The 19,004-nt window shown below is 39.6% G+C and overlaps 1 protein-coding gene across 4 annotated transcripts in view; it reads left to right on the top strand.

Annotated features, from left to right (window-relative positions):
• The window catches only part of FHDC1 (FH2 domain containing 1), a 38,186-nt gene that overhangs the window by 4,452 nt on the left and 14,730 nt on the right, over positions 1-19,004 (top strand). For 2 of the 4 annotated variants that reach the window (XM_057376205.1, XM_057376201.1), the window contains exons 2-6: positions 1,021-1,652; positions 8,419-8,480; positions 8,996-9,098; positions 17,246-17,331; positions 17,412-17,512. In XM_057376205.1, the coding sequence (XP_057232188.1) occupies positions 1,170-1,652; positions 8,419-8,480; positions 8,996-9,098; positions 17,246-17,331; positions 17,412-17,512 (835 nt within the window). In that variant the 5' untranslated portion in view covers positions 1,021-1,169. Of the gene's footprint in view, positions 1-1,020; positions 1,653-8,418; positions 8,481-8,995; positions 9,099-17,245; positions 17,332-17,411; positions 17,513-19,004 lie in introns of those variants that run through there. The other 2 variants (XM_057376215.1, XM_057376224.1) reach the window with 2 other exon arrangements.

Raw genomic sequence — 19,004 nt, 5'->3', positions numbered from 1 at the left:
ATTGCTCATTGATCTGTATTTGAAATACTTTGTTTTCTCTGAGACTTATGAATTAAATCTGTTTCAATAGATTTGGTTTATCAAAGCTGTGGCTTTTGTGGAAGCCATGCTCTTACGTGAAGATTTGCTTCCAATAAYAGCATTTTCATTTAGAAGGTGACAGGATAAGAAAAATGCTAGAAACCATTGTGATTCCTGTTGTTTCATGAGATAATCTAGAGGTAAAAACTTTCCTAAGTGTTTAAAGCTTTGCATATATATGATACTTAGGATGTGCAAGGTCCTGTTCCTATGCTTCTCTGTCCTGTCTGACTCTCTGTTAACCTAGATGCTGAAGTAAATTGTAAAGGGCAGCTTCATCACACTGTGGTCTTTCATCTCTGAGTGTTTTTCTGGAGGTAGTGTAGCTGGAGCAGTAATACTTATGTAACTTCATGCCCAGTGAACACAGAGACTTTAGGGACTGCACACTGATTTTGCCCTTGTTGACAATTGTGTGAAAATTACAAAGGGAGAAAAAGTAGTACATTAGGGTCGATTATTAAATCATCAGCATATTGTTAGCTATTTTAATACAGTTTGGATTTGAACCATGAATTCAAAGGATTCAAACAGGGCCTGTTGGATTACAGTTAATCTGGTACCGTAGTTAGTATTTATATCTTCTAACTGTGTTCAGTCAACTTTAAAAGCATATCTGAAATTAGGGGTGGAATAATATTTGTTTTAATAATTTGAGATAAATATATTCTCTTACTAAATTGCACTGAGCTCAGATTAATAGGTAGTTTCAACTGTTATTTTTATATTTGTTCTTAAAATCTAGGCACCTAAAGCTGTTTGAAATCTTGGTGTGGGTAAACATTATACAATTGCCCTGTGAAAGACTTCTGATTGACTAGRTTTGCCTTCTGGGTTACAAATTCAATAGCTGTTGTACCTTAGTTTTGGTGTCCTTTCAGTGTGAGGGACAATGTCCAGTGTCTGTGATCTGAGTCTCCCTATTGTCCTTTGTCACAGGTTGCGGAGATGGTACAGTCCCCTCTTGTGCTGCTGCTGCTGGCAGATAGAGTTTGAGAGGGCGTGATTCCAGTGGCTGCTGCGCTGACTGTTCAATGTTTCAAACCCATCCAAGGAAGTAACRCTCTCCTCTTCGGGGAGGCTGTAAAATGCATGTTATGAATTGTCTCTCCTTGGTCAATGATAAAGAAAATGGGGCTCTTCCAGTTGCGACGGGATTAATGAGTGAGGATACGACGCCTGCGCCTCAACTTTCTCAGCCTGCAGCATCGCCGCCCCCCGCACCATGTCCCCTCACAGGGGCTCCCCCAGCCCCTCCGCTCCCCCTGGGAATGCCACCCCCACCACCACCCCCTCCTCCGCTGCCTGCCCCGAGCATACCTCTGCCTCCACAGCTGGTAAATGGGCACGACAGCCACGGCAAAAAAAAACGAATGCGGAGCTTTTTCTGGAAAACTATCCCCGAAGAACAAGTCCGCGGTAAAAACAATATCTGGACAATTGCTGCAAGACCACAGTATCAGATTGATACAAAGACAATTGAGGAACTTTTTGGGCAGCAGGAAGAAGCCAAGCCCCAGGACTCCCGAAAACGATCTTTAAAGTCTTCATTTAAAGAGACTAAAGAGGAGGTAAGAGTTAAAGTAAAACCTCTTTTTTTACATAATGCTGTAGGAGTTCATGTGAATTCTGCCTCGCCTTTGTCTCTTTCTCTGTCATGTTTCATCCTTACGGCAAATTTGTCTTGATTCAAAGGAGAGGGGAGCGATGGGAAACATAAACGCTTTGTTCTTAGTGGCACATATTTGTTTTTCAAAGAGCTAACTGTGTTTTATTATTTTAACTTGCTAAGTGTTGTGATTTGATCACCTGTTAAAATAAATATGAATAAGTGGAGGGAGCATCTGTATTTACTCATGTTGGATCGCCCTTGAGTTTGCAGTATGGAACACAATTGTATTGTCTCTTCAGCTCTTCCCCTGTGTGTTTGATGCAAACAAGGTGTTGTACATGCAAACGTGTACCAGGCAGGAGAAAAGAGAGTTCCATTTCAAGGGTTAATGCTGTATATGCCCACAATACCCTAGAGACATCAGGAAGGGACATGCCAGTGTGACAGCAAGGATGTGGAACATAATATAGTGATAAGGGAATTGGTAATTTTATAATTTTTGTTTCCACTTTCATAAACATGACTTTCCTGCCAAGGAAAACTTTATTTCATCTACCCTGCTTTTTCTGGACAGGAAGATAACCTTCCTAGAAGGTCCGAAGATTGCCATTGATTTCTCTTCTGGTGGTGAGAAATAYTCTGTACCAAGTGCTCTCAGGTTCAGACACTCTCCAGGGAACTGATAAGTAGCTTTTCTAGTTCTTAAATCCTCATTTATAGACAGCCTCTTTGTGAAGCCTGAATTGAATTGTCTCAAGTGATCTTTCTCTGAAGTAATTGGAGGGCTGAAATGCAGATTTAATCACTGGTGTGTGTCTACATACATGTTGGCTTGTAAAAAAATACAGAGAGCAGGGCGTTAAGAGCTGTAACAGTGCATCAATTTTTAGTGAGAAAATAGGSATGTGAAGTTTCTGATATCTCACAAGACTCAGGAGATATCAGAATAAGATCAGAAGGGACAAGACGAGAAACCAATGTACTGATAGCATGCATGTTGAACATATTGAAATTAAAGGTTTAAAAAGTCATGTGTATTGCAGGCTCTGAAACCCWGACATCGGGAAGTAGTAATTGGGGCGATCATCAGAGGTAGTCATTAACCTCAGTGCTGTTTTCAGGCTATGTTCATCTTTGAATCAGGAGTGTAGTGAGTGGACTTCCTGTGCTGTGTACAGATGTACAGAGTTCTGGCCTCCTCTGTTTCCTCAGAAGCTCCCCCTTTCAGGACTGTGATAAAGATCTAGTTTTAACAAATATTACAAGAAGTTTCATAAACTGAATGTGGTCCATGGTGTGCAGTAGGGGTCAGAGAAAACCCCAGTGTGCTGCAGAATTCGTGCAGTGTTAGAGGTTAAAATCAGAGGCCTGCAAAACCAGGGATTCTCCAAGATAGAGTGCCTTGGAAACAACYGTACTATGAGTTACTGTTTTTGTGTGTCTCTCTGGAGCTGATGTGGTGGTGCAGTGCATTTGCCTGTGCACCCTGGTTCAGGGCTCCCATGGTGACTTTGCACGTGGCAGGTGGTGAGGCAATAGGACTTGTCTCTGAGTGATGCCACTTAAGTGACAGAACRTTCAACTGGCTCGCTAAGCTTTGCTGAGCATGCTGCAGCAGTGTGTCAGACAGCGGTGAGCAATTTCTTATGTGTTAATGGACTTTGCAGTCCTATCTGCTTAGCAAGGAGGGAAGGAGATAATCCCGAGGAGTTGTGTGTTATTGGAAGTGCGGAAGCGCAGATACGCAGCAGTTCACGTGCCTAACCCGCTGCAGGCATGGTTCAGCAGGGGCTGGAGATGGGAGGCACAGGCCTTGTGAYTCCTGCTGCCGGTGCTGTCAGCTGCCATCGCTTGCTTTAGTGTGGGATGGTTATTCTCAGCTCACTCTGGTGAAATCTACAGGGGCTGACAGAGCTGGGGGCAGGCTGAGGTGTGCAGCATCAGTGTGACCTCGCAGAGAGTGCATTCTTGTGGGGCTGAGGGAACTCTAGTTCTGTTTGTGGCCATGTTGCTGCCCAGTAGGGACAGGTGGACAAGACATTTTGTGTTTCAGCACCTCTGTTCCTTTCATGTAAAATACAGTTGAATTTAGACAGTGCTTTATGGTTTAGCAATGAAAAATGTTTTTTGAAGTTTACATAGTGAAATTAATCTAGTTGGCRTAGTATATCAGCCATGAGTTTTCAAGATAACTTCAAGTGCATAAACTCAACTTTTGCTTCGATCCAAATCTGAAAAAGCAGTACGTGTCCGAAGTGCTATACAGAAATGCATGACCAGAGAATGCTCTGTTGTCACTGTGGGGTCCCTCTTGGTGTAGTGGTGTAGCTTCAGTGGCTGTGGTGGAGAGTTACTCATCAGCCAGTGTTGAGGGCACAGCTCCAGAGACTGTGGAGGAGATTTGGGGTTTCATACCTTTGCCAGAGATCACTGCTGATTATGCAATAATGAGCAGTTTTGGTAAAAGTTCTACACATGTAAGAGCTTACAACACTGCATATCCTTTTAATTCCTCCCTCGACAGTGTTTGATACAGGGAATTTAGATGTAACATTGTCATTATAACAGAAGTCCCTTTTGAGGTTTGAGTCGAACTCCTACAGCAAATGCTTTTCTTTTTGTAAACAATCCCTCACCAAACCCTTAGGAGATTAATTAGCATGTTTCCTTGAGTAAAGGCTTAATTTGCCCTATGGTTCCATGTAATTTGAGCCTCTGAAAAATAAGGAGTGTAGAGTTAAGTTTATATGCCAATTTACTTTCCCTGTCCTTCAGTGGTGTCCCAGTGTAGCACGACAGGCTATGGTTAGCCTGGCAGCGGAGTGGGCAGAACAGCTTCTTGTCAGCCAGAGGAACTGGTCTTGCCTTCTCCTTCAAACTGTGCCTCTACTCCTGTCCCTCAACTCACTCCATCTGTTTGCTGGCTCTGGACAGATATTGGTTAATATAGTACAGATATTGCCTGCTCTGTAAACATGTTTAAGTAAGCAGCTCAGCAGAGTGCTGTGGGGTCCTTAATTTGTTTTCTACTGGAGTAGTTTTCTGCYCTTTCAGTGAGTTTTGATGACTTTGCCAAAGGGTGAAGTGAATTCCAGAACTTGTGCAAGGGGCTCAYGAGAGGAGGAGAGAGAAGGAAGGAGTGAACAGGATCTTTTTTGTCCCCTCTCCTAGAAATGCYCCCTCTTTGTTTTCCCTGTGCTGACTCTGATGCTCATTCCACCTTCTTGAGGGCTGATTCAACCTGTTAATCCAGCAAAGAACCAACAGCAAGAACCAAATGAGATGAGTACGAGTGCTTGCCTAAGGGAAGGAGCAAGCTGGGAACGTGACAAGAGAGGATGACACGGAGTGGGACAACCCTTTAGTAAGCTGTGAGGTTTGCTCTGCTGCACCYGTGACTCCAGGCATGGAGTGATAGGTAGTGTGTTGTAATATGAAGTGGAAGTTGAAACAAGAAGTTGTTTATATCCTTTCTAACCTTCAGCACCAAGCCTGAGCCACCAGGCTGTTCCATGCTTGCTGTAACTTGTAAACTGTATCCCACCATGTGAAAAACCATTGTTTTCGTGCAAATACCTACAATGTTTTGTTTCACCAATCTGTTACAAATATACTTCATCAAGTTTCTGTTCCTCATTGATTATTTCACAGCAAGAAACTCCTGTTGCATTTCTCCAGTCACTACAAAGTCAATTTTGATGTGGGTCATTTTGTGTCTCCCAGAACACACTTCTGAATCTTTTGTGTTAATTGCAAATTTGTGTTGGGGTTCAGGTAGATATCCTCTTACCATTGACCCAACTTCACTATGGTACTCAGGCTAATTTCCCCCTTCTCATAGCACCTTGAAAACAGTGAATATTTCTGTGGTGGATTAACATTAGTCGAACTGAAGCCTGCTATTGTGTGGTCTGTGCCTGCTACAGATTTTGGAAATATGCTTGGTTGAATACTCTAGTGATGAAAAGCAGATTCATGAGTGAATTTTTGTCCTTGGTTTCGAGATTGCACTGTTCATGAAGCAGAGGTGGCAAGTTTGTGGCATGAYGCTGTGCATGGCAAAGCGCAGGTATTGAGATGGTAGAAAGTATCTGAGAGAATTGTAGTATTTCCATTTTCAGAGAATAGAAGAAGATGAGAATGGAGAAAGCTCTCATGACTTTATCTGAAGTAAATCATAGGAAACCATATGAGAGGATTTTTTGCTATAGAGAATCTCAGTGAGATAGGAATGCCTGTTCTCAATTCCAGTCCTGTGTAACATTTTGAGTCAAGAAGTCCAAGGGRTATTACTGGTGGATAGCACTTTAAAAGCTCTTTGGTGGTGGACAGGGACTGAAACGTGTTGTGCTGGCAGCAGTGTTGACAACGTGTATGAACAGAAGATCGAAGAACACTGAGCAGAATTTAGRAAAAGCTGCAATAATGTTTAAAGGATAAAAAGCAACAGCAGGCATTGCTCTGCATGAGCAAAATCAAATGAAATCTCGGTGGAGAAGAGTAGACATTGTGAACAGATGTTCAGGCTGAGGCTATGAATCTAATATGCAACTGAATGTGAGATGAAGATAGTGTATTTGTGTGCAAGGAGTAGGAACTTGTATTTATGGAGTGTTGCCATGTTCCCCTTTTTGCCTCCTTGTGCTCCCATGTGGAAACTCCTTGAAGGTAGTTATGTAATGACAGTGTTTTCAAACACTTTTGATAAGGCTGAAGTAGACACACAAGGAAAGCTTGAAGTAGACACAAGGAAAGAATGTCTGAAAACTGAGACTTGTTCTGATTGTGTGTTAAACAAGAAATCAGAGGAAAAATAAGAGTRTAGTCATATACAGAACAAGAGATGTGGTAAAATCCTGGTACTTAGGAACAGCTATGACATTTTTATGTTGTGCTGATAAGATAAATGCAGCTGTATATGTTCCTATCTGTTGTTTTTTCTTCAAGGGAACATATTAAAAAAAAATTCTGTGATTTGTTTGAGATTGCACTGTAAATCTGAGCGGTGCCGTGGAAAACAAAGGTTTATTCAGCTGACGATCAGTCCTCTTCTAACAGTTTCTGACTGTGATTTAAAAAACGTACACAAGATTAACTCTGACTATGCTTAAAAMCCCCAAACAAACCAAAAGCCAAATGATGGTAAAGCTTATAGGCTTAAACTAGTACAGAGAAATCAGAGAATTAGGGGTGACCGGAGCAATTGGAGACTGGAGCTACAGTTAGAGAGGTCAGTGAGAGGTCCCTGCAGTAAAACATTTGAAAAAGATTAGATACTGCAGGGGGAGAGATAGTTGAACCTGTCCTGTGTTAAGGGGCTTTTCCTTAATGATCTGTTGGGGGCCTCTCAACTCTTAAGATAACAGGAGAATAAACCACAATCTGTCCCCTTATCTTTGCATGTGCTAAAACTGAAGGGTTTCAGGCTACCAATCATCTAATTAAAACTAATATGCTGATATTTCCTGTATTTGCTAGTCTTTGCTGTTTTCAGAAGAGAGGAAATTCCAGAATTTCAGTAAACTTTTCAATATGAGTCACTATTTTCAGCAGATGAGGAGGCTGTCTCCTGAGTGTATGTTGAGGATAGCCCATTAATCATACCAATATTTTCACTGTCACCAGCTGACTGCAGGCTAATTCAATTTCGTGACAATGCCAATGTTGCATTTATATATCTACTTCTAATCTGAGCACTGTAACAAAGGTCAAAATGCCTTTCCACTTGTCAAAACTGCAAACAGCATGCAAGTCCAACAGTAGTCTTTAACATCCATGTGTATTGAGYTCTTTTATTGTAGCAGTCAGGTGGAACTGTAAAGGTGAAACAATTCTCTTGTCCTTGTAAATCTCATGACTTTTGTAGCTGTTATCACCAAAATAGCTGTGGTAAAATTTTAACCTTAAGGACACGATTGGTTAAAACAGGGCAAACCTCTCAGGTTTAAACTTGTATGCTGTTACAGGAAGAAAAACTGGTATGAAAGAGGCACTTTGATGTAAATTTTTTTTTACTAAATTAGGGGAAAATATCTTTTTTTTTTTTTTCTCTGCCTAATCTTTAGAATTGTACATCTGAGGTGATACAGCAAATCAATTTTGAAATACAAACCTGGGAGAGACTGTTATTTTATCATGGATTTCTGTTTGATTTTAGGTAAAGCAAGCAGATTTGAACATTATCTGTTTCAGGATTTGATTCAATATCAACTTATCTTCCCCTGAATCAGTGTGGCTGTTAGGTGGCATGAATTAAATCAGTTACACACCTGACCTCTGCTTAAAARTCCCATCCTCACATTTATCACTAAACCTCTGATTTATGCGGGTTTTGGAGTGTGATGTGCACTCACTGTGGGGTCTTCAAATGCAATACAGTGTATTAGCKGATAAGCTACATTTTGCAAATGCAGGGTTATGAAATAAGCAAGAAGAATGTTTTTACTTTGTAATGAAACAGAAATATTGATTCCTTCCTTCCATGCATGTTGCTATGGAATTTTTTGCTTCACTTGGAGAAAGGTGATGAGCGTGCCTTTTATTTCCCTAGTAAAACTAGTTTTGCAGTATGTGAGCTTTGCTGATAAGAATTAACTGCATATTCATTTGGCCGGCGATTTAGTGGCAACTGCAAACAGTTATCTGTAGCAATTTAAGAAATTATGTGCATTATATGCTATTTTCTTAGGTATTGTTAGATTAATCTCTCTTGCTTTCTCTCTCAGATTTCCATTTTGGATGCAAAAAGAAGTATGAACATTGGGATATTTCTCAAACAATTCAAAAAGTAAGACWTCTTTGTAGTTCTCATGAAATATATACATTGTGCTCTGTTCCTTCTGTGGAACAGTTTTATGCAGTTTTGTCAAAAGTAATATGACATAAYTTGTTTTCTAATATGTTTAATTTTGAGTGCCTTTATGACTTAGTATCAAACATTTAGAGTTTGCTACTGTTTAACCAGTTGAAGTGGGTTTTCAGGTACGGTTAAAGGAAGCCCTTTTACCTCATGTAACACTGCATGTGAACTGCCTTTCACTGGCTTCCTCTCTTTAAAAAACAATTAGAAAGGGGCAATGTGGAGAACTTTGTTAAGTTTCATTGCTACCTGTATTCACTGACAGTGTTGCCCTTTGGTAAAGGCATCACTGAAAATGGTGTCAGAGCAGTGCTGCTGTGGGGAGAGATGCATCAACAACCTCTTTATAAGTCTGTTGAGTAGCCCAGGCATAATTTCTTCAATCTGTGTAACTGTTCGCCCTGCAAGTGTTAGAATTGTGTATGCTCAATTGTTTTTTCAAGGTCTGCCGAATCCATCATTGAAGATATTTATCATGGAAGAAGTCAGCCCTATGGTCCTGAACTGCTACATGAATTTCTTAAATTATTACCAGAAGCAGAGGAGGTAAATAATGGTTTTGCATGGAACTTAATTTTTGTAGGGCTCTGCTGACTGAGATTCCAAACTGAAGGTCTTTAAAAGAGGAATCCCAATGCCTTCGTGAGGCCAGATGATAGGAAACCACTGAGTGCAAATGTTTAATCTTCATTTGGCATGTGGTATTGAGGTCTCGGTGTAGTCAGTCCCTTCACATCAAGTAATTTCACCTGCTTTTAAGGAGTTGATAAGACATTTTTTGTTTTTATTATGTCCCTTTTGTCCTAGAGATGGCAAGACYTGAAACCTTCCTGTGTGCAGATAACTCTGCTGTGGGAAGGTCAGAAAATTTAGAATCAAAGTATATTGTAAGCAAACAAATTTCACTCCTTTGGCACCCTCCTCATGCTTCCCCATTGCAGTGCCTATGAGTTGAATATTGGCAGCCCTGTGCTGCTGCCTTTTTGCCTTCTGGTTCACTACTTACTTGGTGCATCTGGGATCTTTCTGTTCCTGAGCCTGGTCATTGGGTTTCAATGGGGCAGAAAGGCAGCTCCAATGTGCAGCACCCATGCTTACTGCTCAAAGGAGACGTGTTAGAAGGCATAGAATTATCGGTGCTTTCTCAGTGATGCTGTGATCACTGTATGACCAATACACAAGAGCAGCTCTCCCTCCTCCTAGTCTCAGACTTCAAGTCCATTCAAATGATTAAAGAGGTGAAGCCACATCAACTGACCTGGGAGCCCTGCTTAATGATGTACAGTTCCTTGCCTGCTCACTTCTGGCACTGACCCATTTGTATGTACTTGAGAGAACTGTAAACCACAAACCTGACAAAATTAGCATTAGAATTGCTCGAGTGCTTCACATCAAAGTGAGTGGCTGAGACTTGGGAAATTGCTAAGTTAAGGTCCACGTAGGGATCAACCTCAACTCATGCTTTACCACTTCAAGGTCATACTGTCAAAGCATTTTGTTTCCTCTGTGCAGCAGCAAATCTCAACTCCAGTCATCAGCAGAACACATTAGAGTCTTTTGCTGTCAAATTTATGACCCTAAATTGGGCTACCTTTGTAGAGAATCCTAAAAATTATGTTTTGTTATTATACTTGATTATTATATCTCTTAGAATTGGGGGGATATCAACAACTAGAAATGTAATTAATAAAAAAAAAATAAATGACAGTAGTTCAGGGACCTCAAAACTATTTCCTCTTCCCTCTTTGTTTGCATTTTAGTACATATTCCATTATGTAAACTGAATTTATCTCCTTCCCCTGAAAGTCAGACAGAGGAGAACAGTGGAGTACTAACTTGAAAGAGAGTGACTCCTAGTTAACTTCGTGTATAGCCAGAAAACTAGACTGAAAGAAAAGAATTTTTTTTCTTCTTTTCCTCTTTCTGGTTCAGATCTTATTATTTTATGACAAAAGCAGAAAATCTTTCAGATAGTGTAGTCTGTGTAATATAGCTGTTGTCATTCAGCTAGAATTGTAATGTAAATTGTTGAATTTTATCAGTTTTGTCTGCAATGCTCAACTAGATGCACTAGCTACCCAGTAGACACTGCTAAGAGTGAAAAGATGTGTTTATTTGACAACAGATTTGACGACAGGCCTGTGCCTCAAGATAGTGGGGCGAGAGAACTTAAAAGTGCTTTCAAGGTATCACTCAAGAAATTAATAKAAGGTATTCTGTTCTAATAGAAGATAAAGGAAATTAAGAAATTAAGAGGCATCAGACATGAGATTTGTTGCTGTTCCCAAGGGAAGGCTGGAAACAGGCTACTTTCCAGTATGCAGGTGTTTGTATTTAATTAATTCCATGCATCAGAAAAAGGAAAGAGTCCCTTTTTCTTTGCTAATCTAATAATTGTTTAACTTTTTGGATTTTTTCCCCTTGAGAGCTGGGTGGGTGGTGGCAGGCAAGACCAGGAGACAATACTTAATGTAAGGGACTGATGCTTCTGCTGATATGGGAAAATGTTTCCATGCCTTCATGCTTGATGTAGTCAAAGAGTAAGTGGGTCCAGTAACTCATTTACTGCAGTGGCTCCTAGAATTTTAGTGCAGGCAGTTAAAGAAACTGTTCTTTTTAGGAGCCTCTGAGCTTTTTGCTTTTTTCTTTTACACCATTGTTTCCCTAAATGTAGGTTCATAGTTCTCCTGCTATGTCACCCWACTGTTTCTCAGCTTATTGTCTGCCTCCTAGTCTGAATACCTTTCTCCTAGAATAGTGATTCACCATTTGCTAAGGGAAAGGCATCAGATACTTACAGCCCCACATACAAATAATCCAGAAACACTAGTACACCAGGTGAAGTGGTGTTATTTGTTCTGCTGTTCCCTCTTCTGTTTAATACTCCCTAATTTCTTTTTGTCATATCGTTTTGGCAAGCTGTCATGACACTGTCCTGTCCTTACACAATGTTGCACCKATCCTCAGCAAGGATTCCCTGGGATTGCCCTTGAGATACTTCCTGTTGTCCTTAAGACCTGCTTTGTTGTTGCAAGAGTTGAGAATTACTCAGAGCAGAGACTTAAAGCAGTCAGATCCTAAAAGGTTAGTGGCTATTTAGTTACCAGGGCAGACTGTCTTGGTGTAACCATGGGTGGGCTTCTGCAATTCCTTTTTATGCCCTTTTCAGCAGCTATTTACAGTCACATTTGCCAGTGGCACAGGTTTCTTGCAAGTTGGAATGAGACACAAGTGCCTTTTGCTAGGCTTGTGCTCTGCTGCAGTAACTGTGCTTTGAGATGTCTTCTGCTYTTTCTTTTCTGTTTTACCATAAATCTTACTTTGTAAAAGTGAAAAGAGGGAGAGGAATGCCATTCTTGGTCATGCTGTAGAAAGGGCAACTCTGGACTACTTTGTTTCTTCTTTTTTTACCAAGAAGTTTAAGTTTACAGTTTACCTAGTGTGAATGAACGCCAGCTTTGTACTCCGATCTTATCTTCTCTAGAAGTGTTGTGGTATACAGTCACATCACCTGAATGTGCTCCCAATCACTTGTTTRATGTTTGTAACAAATTTTACATCATTTCAATTCATAGTATCTCAGGCACTTGATGGTATTCCAACTTTTTGACAATAGAGGCTGYGTACTTGGGCTAACAAATACATTTAATATCTCTTGTCTTTAAAATTATTCTGTTTGYAGTATTGCAATGTGGCAGCTCTATTTACATGCAGAAATAGGTGTCAGTACTACTAATTTTCTAGCTTTTTTCTATGAAAAATCCCAAGAGCTATCAAAGCTGTTGAGATTTTTGCATGCAAATGGCAAAWACCAGCTCTTTATTGAATGTGTTTCTCAAACTGAATAAGATTATTATTGAAGTATTGGCACTGCTGTGAAGTCTTTCCTACAACTGAAAATGTTTGGGTATTTTCAAATGTTTAATTTGAAAAACTTGAGAAATATGTGAAGCTGGTCATCATGGAGCTTGCTGCAAGGCTCCACTCAGTGTTTTGTACAGGGCTGTCTGTTGGTGTGTGGCCTGGCCACTATACAGAGGTTAGAAAAAAGGCCAAGCAAATGCATAAAAATTCTYAGTACATTAACAAGTAGGATAAGTTCCCTAATTTTGTCTAAGCCATCTGAGAAGACCTGCTGTACTGTACTTAGCAGTTTGTAAGGAGAAAGAAACACCTGTTTGGAATCTCTTCTGCTTCRTCCCTTTTTTCAGTTTGGTTTTTTTACAGGGAACCTCGACAGAAGGAATGATTTTCTCTGCTGTATCACTTCTGAAAAGATTCCTAGCTGTATCTGAATGATAGCCTGTTGAAATGGCTGACAGCTTTCATTTACTGGCATCCTGACTAAAGCAGAGAAGAAGCTTTTAGCTGCTTTTATGTGCATGTCATTGCACTCTTCAGCAGGCCCAGACTGGTAAAAGTTGAGGGAGTCCAGTGTTTAACGAGCTAGAATAGCCAGAATTTGTTCTTTAAATACATACAGAAGAGAGCATATCATGCTGGCAATCAGCTCAACCACACACATGCACGCCCAGGTTATCAACACAATGTCTTAACTTCCTTTATGATGTCTCAAGCCTGTCCTTTGCTCGTCTACTCTCATTTCAAACCCTGGTCATCCGTCACCTGCTTTACTGGAACTGTTTCTGTCAGCTCTACCCTTTTCAAGTCCGTAGTTAACTGCCCCCTCCTTTCCTCAGCCCATGCTTTATAGGGCTGGCTGTCCTTCAGAACTTTCATCTCCTGCTTCCATTTTTGCTCTCTATGATTACCTGCAGGTTTTTCTCCATTTCTTTTTATCATCTGCTGATAGTGGTTTGCCACTGCCCAGGCATGTGCCCCATGGTGTCTCACTGCCTCATACATCAGYTGCTTTCCCACATGTCTTTGCAGTTGGATTCTACTGCAGTGCATTTTGGGGCTTAAGTATTTTTTAACTGTTTTTCATTAGTGCCCTGGATATTTGCAGTAATAAGGAAATGTTAAWTTTYTTTTWWAAAAATTATTCCTCTTCTTCAAGTATCCTACATAGAGACAAGATCCTGTAAGATACCTGTTTTATGCCATAAAGTAAAACCCCACTCTAAGTGCTACTGTTAGCTCAAAAATTACCAAGAACTTGAACAGAGTAGCTTTCCTGTCTGCAGGTTATAATGACATACTTGCAGTGGGCATCTCTGCTGCAGTTGTTCACAAATGAAATCAAAGATCAGGCTTTCTATGTTTCATAACTGTTCTTAAAATTAAACCAATTACATATGTGAGAACCTTGTGTATCTRAAATCAGATTTAGTGTGCATGGGCATGCATGGACAGTGCAAATGCATATTCCATATACAAATATAATGAAAAATTAAATTAGTAGCTCTGCACCCAATTTGAGTAATACAGACCTCAGCATACAATGTAATTATGCTCTCTTGCATATAAACATTACACTGCCATATCTTGGTACATGGCTGCCTACTCTTGTGGAAAAGTTTTGYTGTGCTTGAAGAGAGGAGGTCAAGGCCAGAACTGATAGGGTTACTCATTGTAATTTTATAATAAGCCACATTTTTTAGCTCTGTTGTGTTCTCAGACTAATTATAAACCTATCTACTATATCTGTTAACATGATTAATAATGAACATTGTTGCCAATCCCCATAGTTTCTTTGCAGCTCCTGGCTGCATTTGGTATTTGAATTTGGCTGCCACTTCTGGGAGCCATCAGAGAATCTCAGTTTTCTTTGGGAAGACTTGGACAACATGGCAGCCAAAAGTCCTATGGGACTAGAGGCTGTCCTGTGGGATTTTGAATAGTCTCCAGTAGAATGTGTAATGACAGACAATCAAAAATGTGTTCCAGTAATTTTTAGCTTTGGGATTCAGAAGTTGTATTTTTATATTTTTTTTATAGATAATGTTGATAAAGCCAAATACCTTTTTGGTTTTCTTCACAATGGGAATTATTTTTCAATTATGAAATTTGTAATAAAGAGGGAACACAAAATAATTACTGTCCTATTCTTACCTTAGCTATTTCCCAGACGGTTTACTATTTTAAGGCCAAATTAACAGACAGTTTAGTTTTCTATGTGAAAAACTTAATACATGTRTGGAGAACCAGGCTGTATTTGCTGAATTCTGGGGGCAAAAGGATCTTATAACTCTGTCGTGCTCCTGTTTTGTCTGTTTGTGGAATGGATCGCTGTTCTCCACCATCCTTGGGTTTTGGGCTTCTCGCGTGTGCTGCCTTGGTGGTTCTTGCAGGTTATTTTGGATATCCAAGGAAAAGGCAGTGGGGGACAAGGTGGTTGATGTAGGCTGGGGAAAGTGTAATCAGGTGCTGAGCTCATCTTTGTTTTAAGTCTGATTGCACAGACTTTCTTTCGGGTTGATATTGCCCAAAGCTTTTTGCATAGTGACGTTCACACCCCATCCTACCCATCAGAAGGCAGCCTCCTCAGTGTCTTCTCTGGTGCATATTTAGAAATGTTCCTCCTCTGAATTAAATCTCGTGTTTAGTACTCCCTTGAACAACTCAAGGCATTTTTCTAGTAGGTGACAAGAAAGAGGATTTCATCCACTAAAATTCCACATAGTAAACATTGATTGCTATTTACTGTCAAAAGTATATTTATGTGCAGTACTGGCAGCATAAATAAGTTAATATTCCTGTGAGTGTTTTAGGATCTCTTGTGGTTCACTTTTTGTACATTTAGGTCTTCAAATTGCATCTTCCTGTAATTATCTGTGGCTTATATGCTCTGATTTTGGTGAGGCGGCGTGGGGTATTTTTGGTGGGCTACTTTTCTTTCTTTCTCCCCTCTCTCCCATACCTGAATGCCTGTATCCTTTTCAGGCAACTCTGATATTTGCAAGATACTAAAATGAGGTTGGAGAATTTGCAGGTTCTTTTGTTCAGATTGCAGACTACTGGTTTTGGAATTGAAGAGCACCTGTAAAGACTAAGATAGTAGACATCTCCCACTCCCCACTTAATGATGTAGAAAAAGTGTTTATTTTGGGTTTGTTTCTTGCTCATTTAACACCTTAGAATTATCAGGAATGTCAAGTCTAGTCTTTCCTGTTTTTTTGTTGGCAGACTTCTTGAATTACTCAGTAAATTAGGAGTTTTCTCAGGCCTAAAAAATAGATATGCTGTTTGTCTTTAGAAGGAGCTTTAGTGTGAGTGTTTTGAGTTAAATCAGGGGCTGACATTCTTAGGAAATGGAGTTAGATTGCCTGATAAAAATTGCTCTCTGATTAGCAGTTCTCTTTGCTAGTATAAATTTTTGTTAGTTTTTTTTTCTGTTCATTTGTTTGTTGATGTGTTTTTTAATTTGAAAAGTAATCATTTTCTATTTGTTTTTTTTTTTTTTTTTGTTTTCTCTTTCTTAATGTTGTTTTCTCAACATTTCTATTTTTTATGACTGGAAAAAAATGGGAATAAAGCAGAAAAAAAGCTGTTAAAAGAATCTTTTTCCTCTGCTAGTTCAGAACCCTGTTAGCATAGCATATTTGTTTTCCATTACAGATCAGTTGCTTTTTTTACTGTTGAAGCAGAAAAATAACTAAGTGATTAATTTGTAGGCTGATTCTTAAAAAACAGCCTTCAGGATATCTTGCTAAATCGTGGCAGTGGGGTAACTGCTGATGCTCTGATGCAGTGCCCCTCTCTCCAGTAGCTCAATATGCTTTCTAGAACTGAAGGCCATCTGTGTAGATGTGGCTGTGAATGGGCTTTAAGTGTAGTTTTACAYAAAGGAAGGATAAGGGGCTGGTGTGTAAATCAGTGGCAACACATGACTGCTGCTGGGTGGGAACTAGTTGGTTGAATGAAGAAATAATGCAACTGGGAGTGAGCTCTGCTTTTGGACACAGTTGCTGTGTTGGAAGATGTGGAAGAAATTCCAGTTATGCTTAAGCATATGTGCATGTATTTTTCAGTTCTTCTCTATAAACAAATAGTAAGTATGTGGGTGGATCAGTGGCTTYCAGATCATGCAAATATATGGATTTTGGTGGAGCTGGGAAGGAACATTAACAGTATGAATGCAGTGGTATTTCCTTTGCATGTAAATGGTGTCCTCAGAGTACTGAGAGTATGGACAACAAATTACTTAAAATGTAAGATTGCATTTATCTTTAAAGTATTTCATATGTATAAAAAAAATACAAACYCAAGATCATGAAATTTATCCCTTAAGAGCATTTTAGGGGAAATGGTTGAAACAAGTATCTTGAAAAAGACCCATAACTTAAAGTTTAGTTGCATTGTGCCAAAAAGATCAAGGCAGTCCTGTGCTCAATACTGTGAACACAGTTAAATTATGCTCAAGTATACATCACAGTTGTTGAAGAATTGAGGGTTATTTTTCAGATCATCATCAGTATCCTAAACAGTGATGAAAGCARTCATTAATCAGAAATCAAAATCACCAATCAGAATGATGGCATCATGTTTTTTTCTGGTGGACTGTGTGGTTAGTTTTTTGGGAGAAGAGTGATGTTATTTTTTAAATTTTTCTTTGTTGTTGGGCTATTTGCAAATTACAGGARCTTGGGACAGTGAAGCCATTCAGTCACTAGGTGGACTTTCCAATGCCTTCTGTTAAATTTACTGCTTTTCAAGTTGTTGCCTTCCAAAATCAAGTTAATCTCAATCTTTGATAAAATCCTTTGCTAGTGTTTTTTTCTCTTTTTTAGGTAAAGAAATTAAAAGCCTTTGATGGAGATGTATCAAAACTGTCTCAAGCTGATTCCTTCATGTATTTACTAATCCGGGTGCCAAAGTAAGGAGTTAGTAGGTTTATTCTGTTTATGATAAGTGTCCTTTTTTGGCTGTCATTCTAAACCTGTTTGTGTACTCCAGCTACGCTCTTAGGATTGAAGCTATGGTGTTGGAGAGGGAGTTCTCACCCTCCTGTACTTCTCTGCAGGATGACATGAAAATTATAAGACGGGCAACAAAAGGTAATTAAATATGTTGGGACATGCCTAATACTCTTGTTTTTGTTAGCATGTTAATTAGTCTGCATTACGAAGACCAGAGCTTGAATTTCAGGTACCTTAGCTATTAAAAGGAAGCTAACTCCCCTCTGACAAATGCCATCAGGGTGTGCCTGGTGAATCTTTGCTTCCAAAATCAAAAATTTGAAGACTTTGAATAGACTAGCAATGAATTCATGTGCAAATCCTGTGAGCAGTATATCTTAAACTGACAGAAGCAAAGGTGTCATTGACTGAAGTAGGGCATCATCTTCTGAGCACAGTTTGCTCATTCCTGCACTGCTCTCCCTCTGATGGAATGTAATTTATACATCTCTCTGCTCATTCTATCAGAGGTCCAATGACTGTATTTTCTAAATTTCTCTATATGCCATTCCTTTCTGAGGTGGCAGTATTGATAGGTTAAAATCTTCATTGTAGAGAATACTGTTGCTATTCCTTTGTTTTCTGTTTTTGTTCTCTCAGTTTCTCTACACACCTGTTTTGTTCTTTACATTTTGAACAAATTTTGAACTGCTGCTGCAGCTGGCTGTCGTAATGTAATGTGCTGTCTTCTACTCTGCAGGAAAATAGCTGATTTCCTGGTTTCAGTTAAAYATTAATGCTGACCCTTTACAGCATCTTGAGTGTCTCTTTATCATGTTCCTCAATATGAAATTCCTATTTCATGTTGGAATTTTTTTTACAGGCTACTAGATCACTATGTAGACTGCTTCTAGTGGTATAAAAAGGTGCAGTAAGTAAAATACTCAACTATGGGCATGGTTGATTAGAATAGTCCTTTCAAGTGAAAGCAAAGGAAAGAAAGGTTTTTCCCACCAGTGAGGATGAACTTGTCCTTGACTCAGGAAACTGTGCTGTATTTTAGGATTAAGTCTGAGTTTGGCCTTTTATTAGTATCTCTTTCAAATCATTGTTCTTTGTGTTTTGAGCAACAGACATATTGAGGGAATATGTTACATATAAAAGCAGCCGCGCCTTAATGTCCTTCGTGTCCTTCACTCAGGACATATGTAAACTGCTGAATTAATTCCCTCCAGAGAGGAGACACTTTGGTCTCTAACTGCTGCATCAGGCCAGTCATGCAAATCACTGACTGGGCCTTCCCTGTTTTCAGTCCACTTTGTCATGTGCTCTTCTCCTTTTGGTCTTTTCACTTCAGGGTTTGTGGATAGCCTGCAGTTGTTTAGGAATTATGTCTCCTTTTCTATTGCTGCCTCCTAGATTTCTTTCCTGTAATTAAACTGAGAGAATATTTACTTCAGTTCTAATGCTGATAATCACTAGGGGTTAGGATGGTCTAAATGTCCTGGTGGATTCTCATCTAGCCTGCAAGTGGATGTATGTCACAGTGATGCAGGGCAGGCTCTTACCATGTGAAGTCTTCAGAAGTTGCCTTCTTGGCTTTGTGAAATTTGCTGTTCTCTTATTTATTCTGTCCTGGTTCTTCCTTCTT

This window comes from Malurus melanocephalus, unplaced genomic scaffold, assembly GCF_030028575.1.
Source record: "Malurus melanocephalus ecotype Western Australia unplaced genomic scaffold, MMel_1.1 scaffold_9, whole genome shotgun sequence".
Taxonomy (NCBI): Eukaryota; Metazoa; Chordata; class Aves; order Passeriformes; family Maluridae; genus Malurus; species Malurus melanocephalus.
This window is presented reverse-complemented; position numbering and strand designations above follow the sequence as displayed.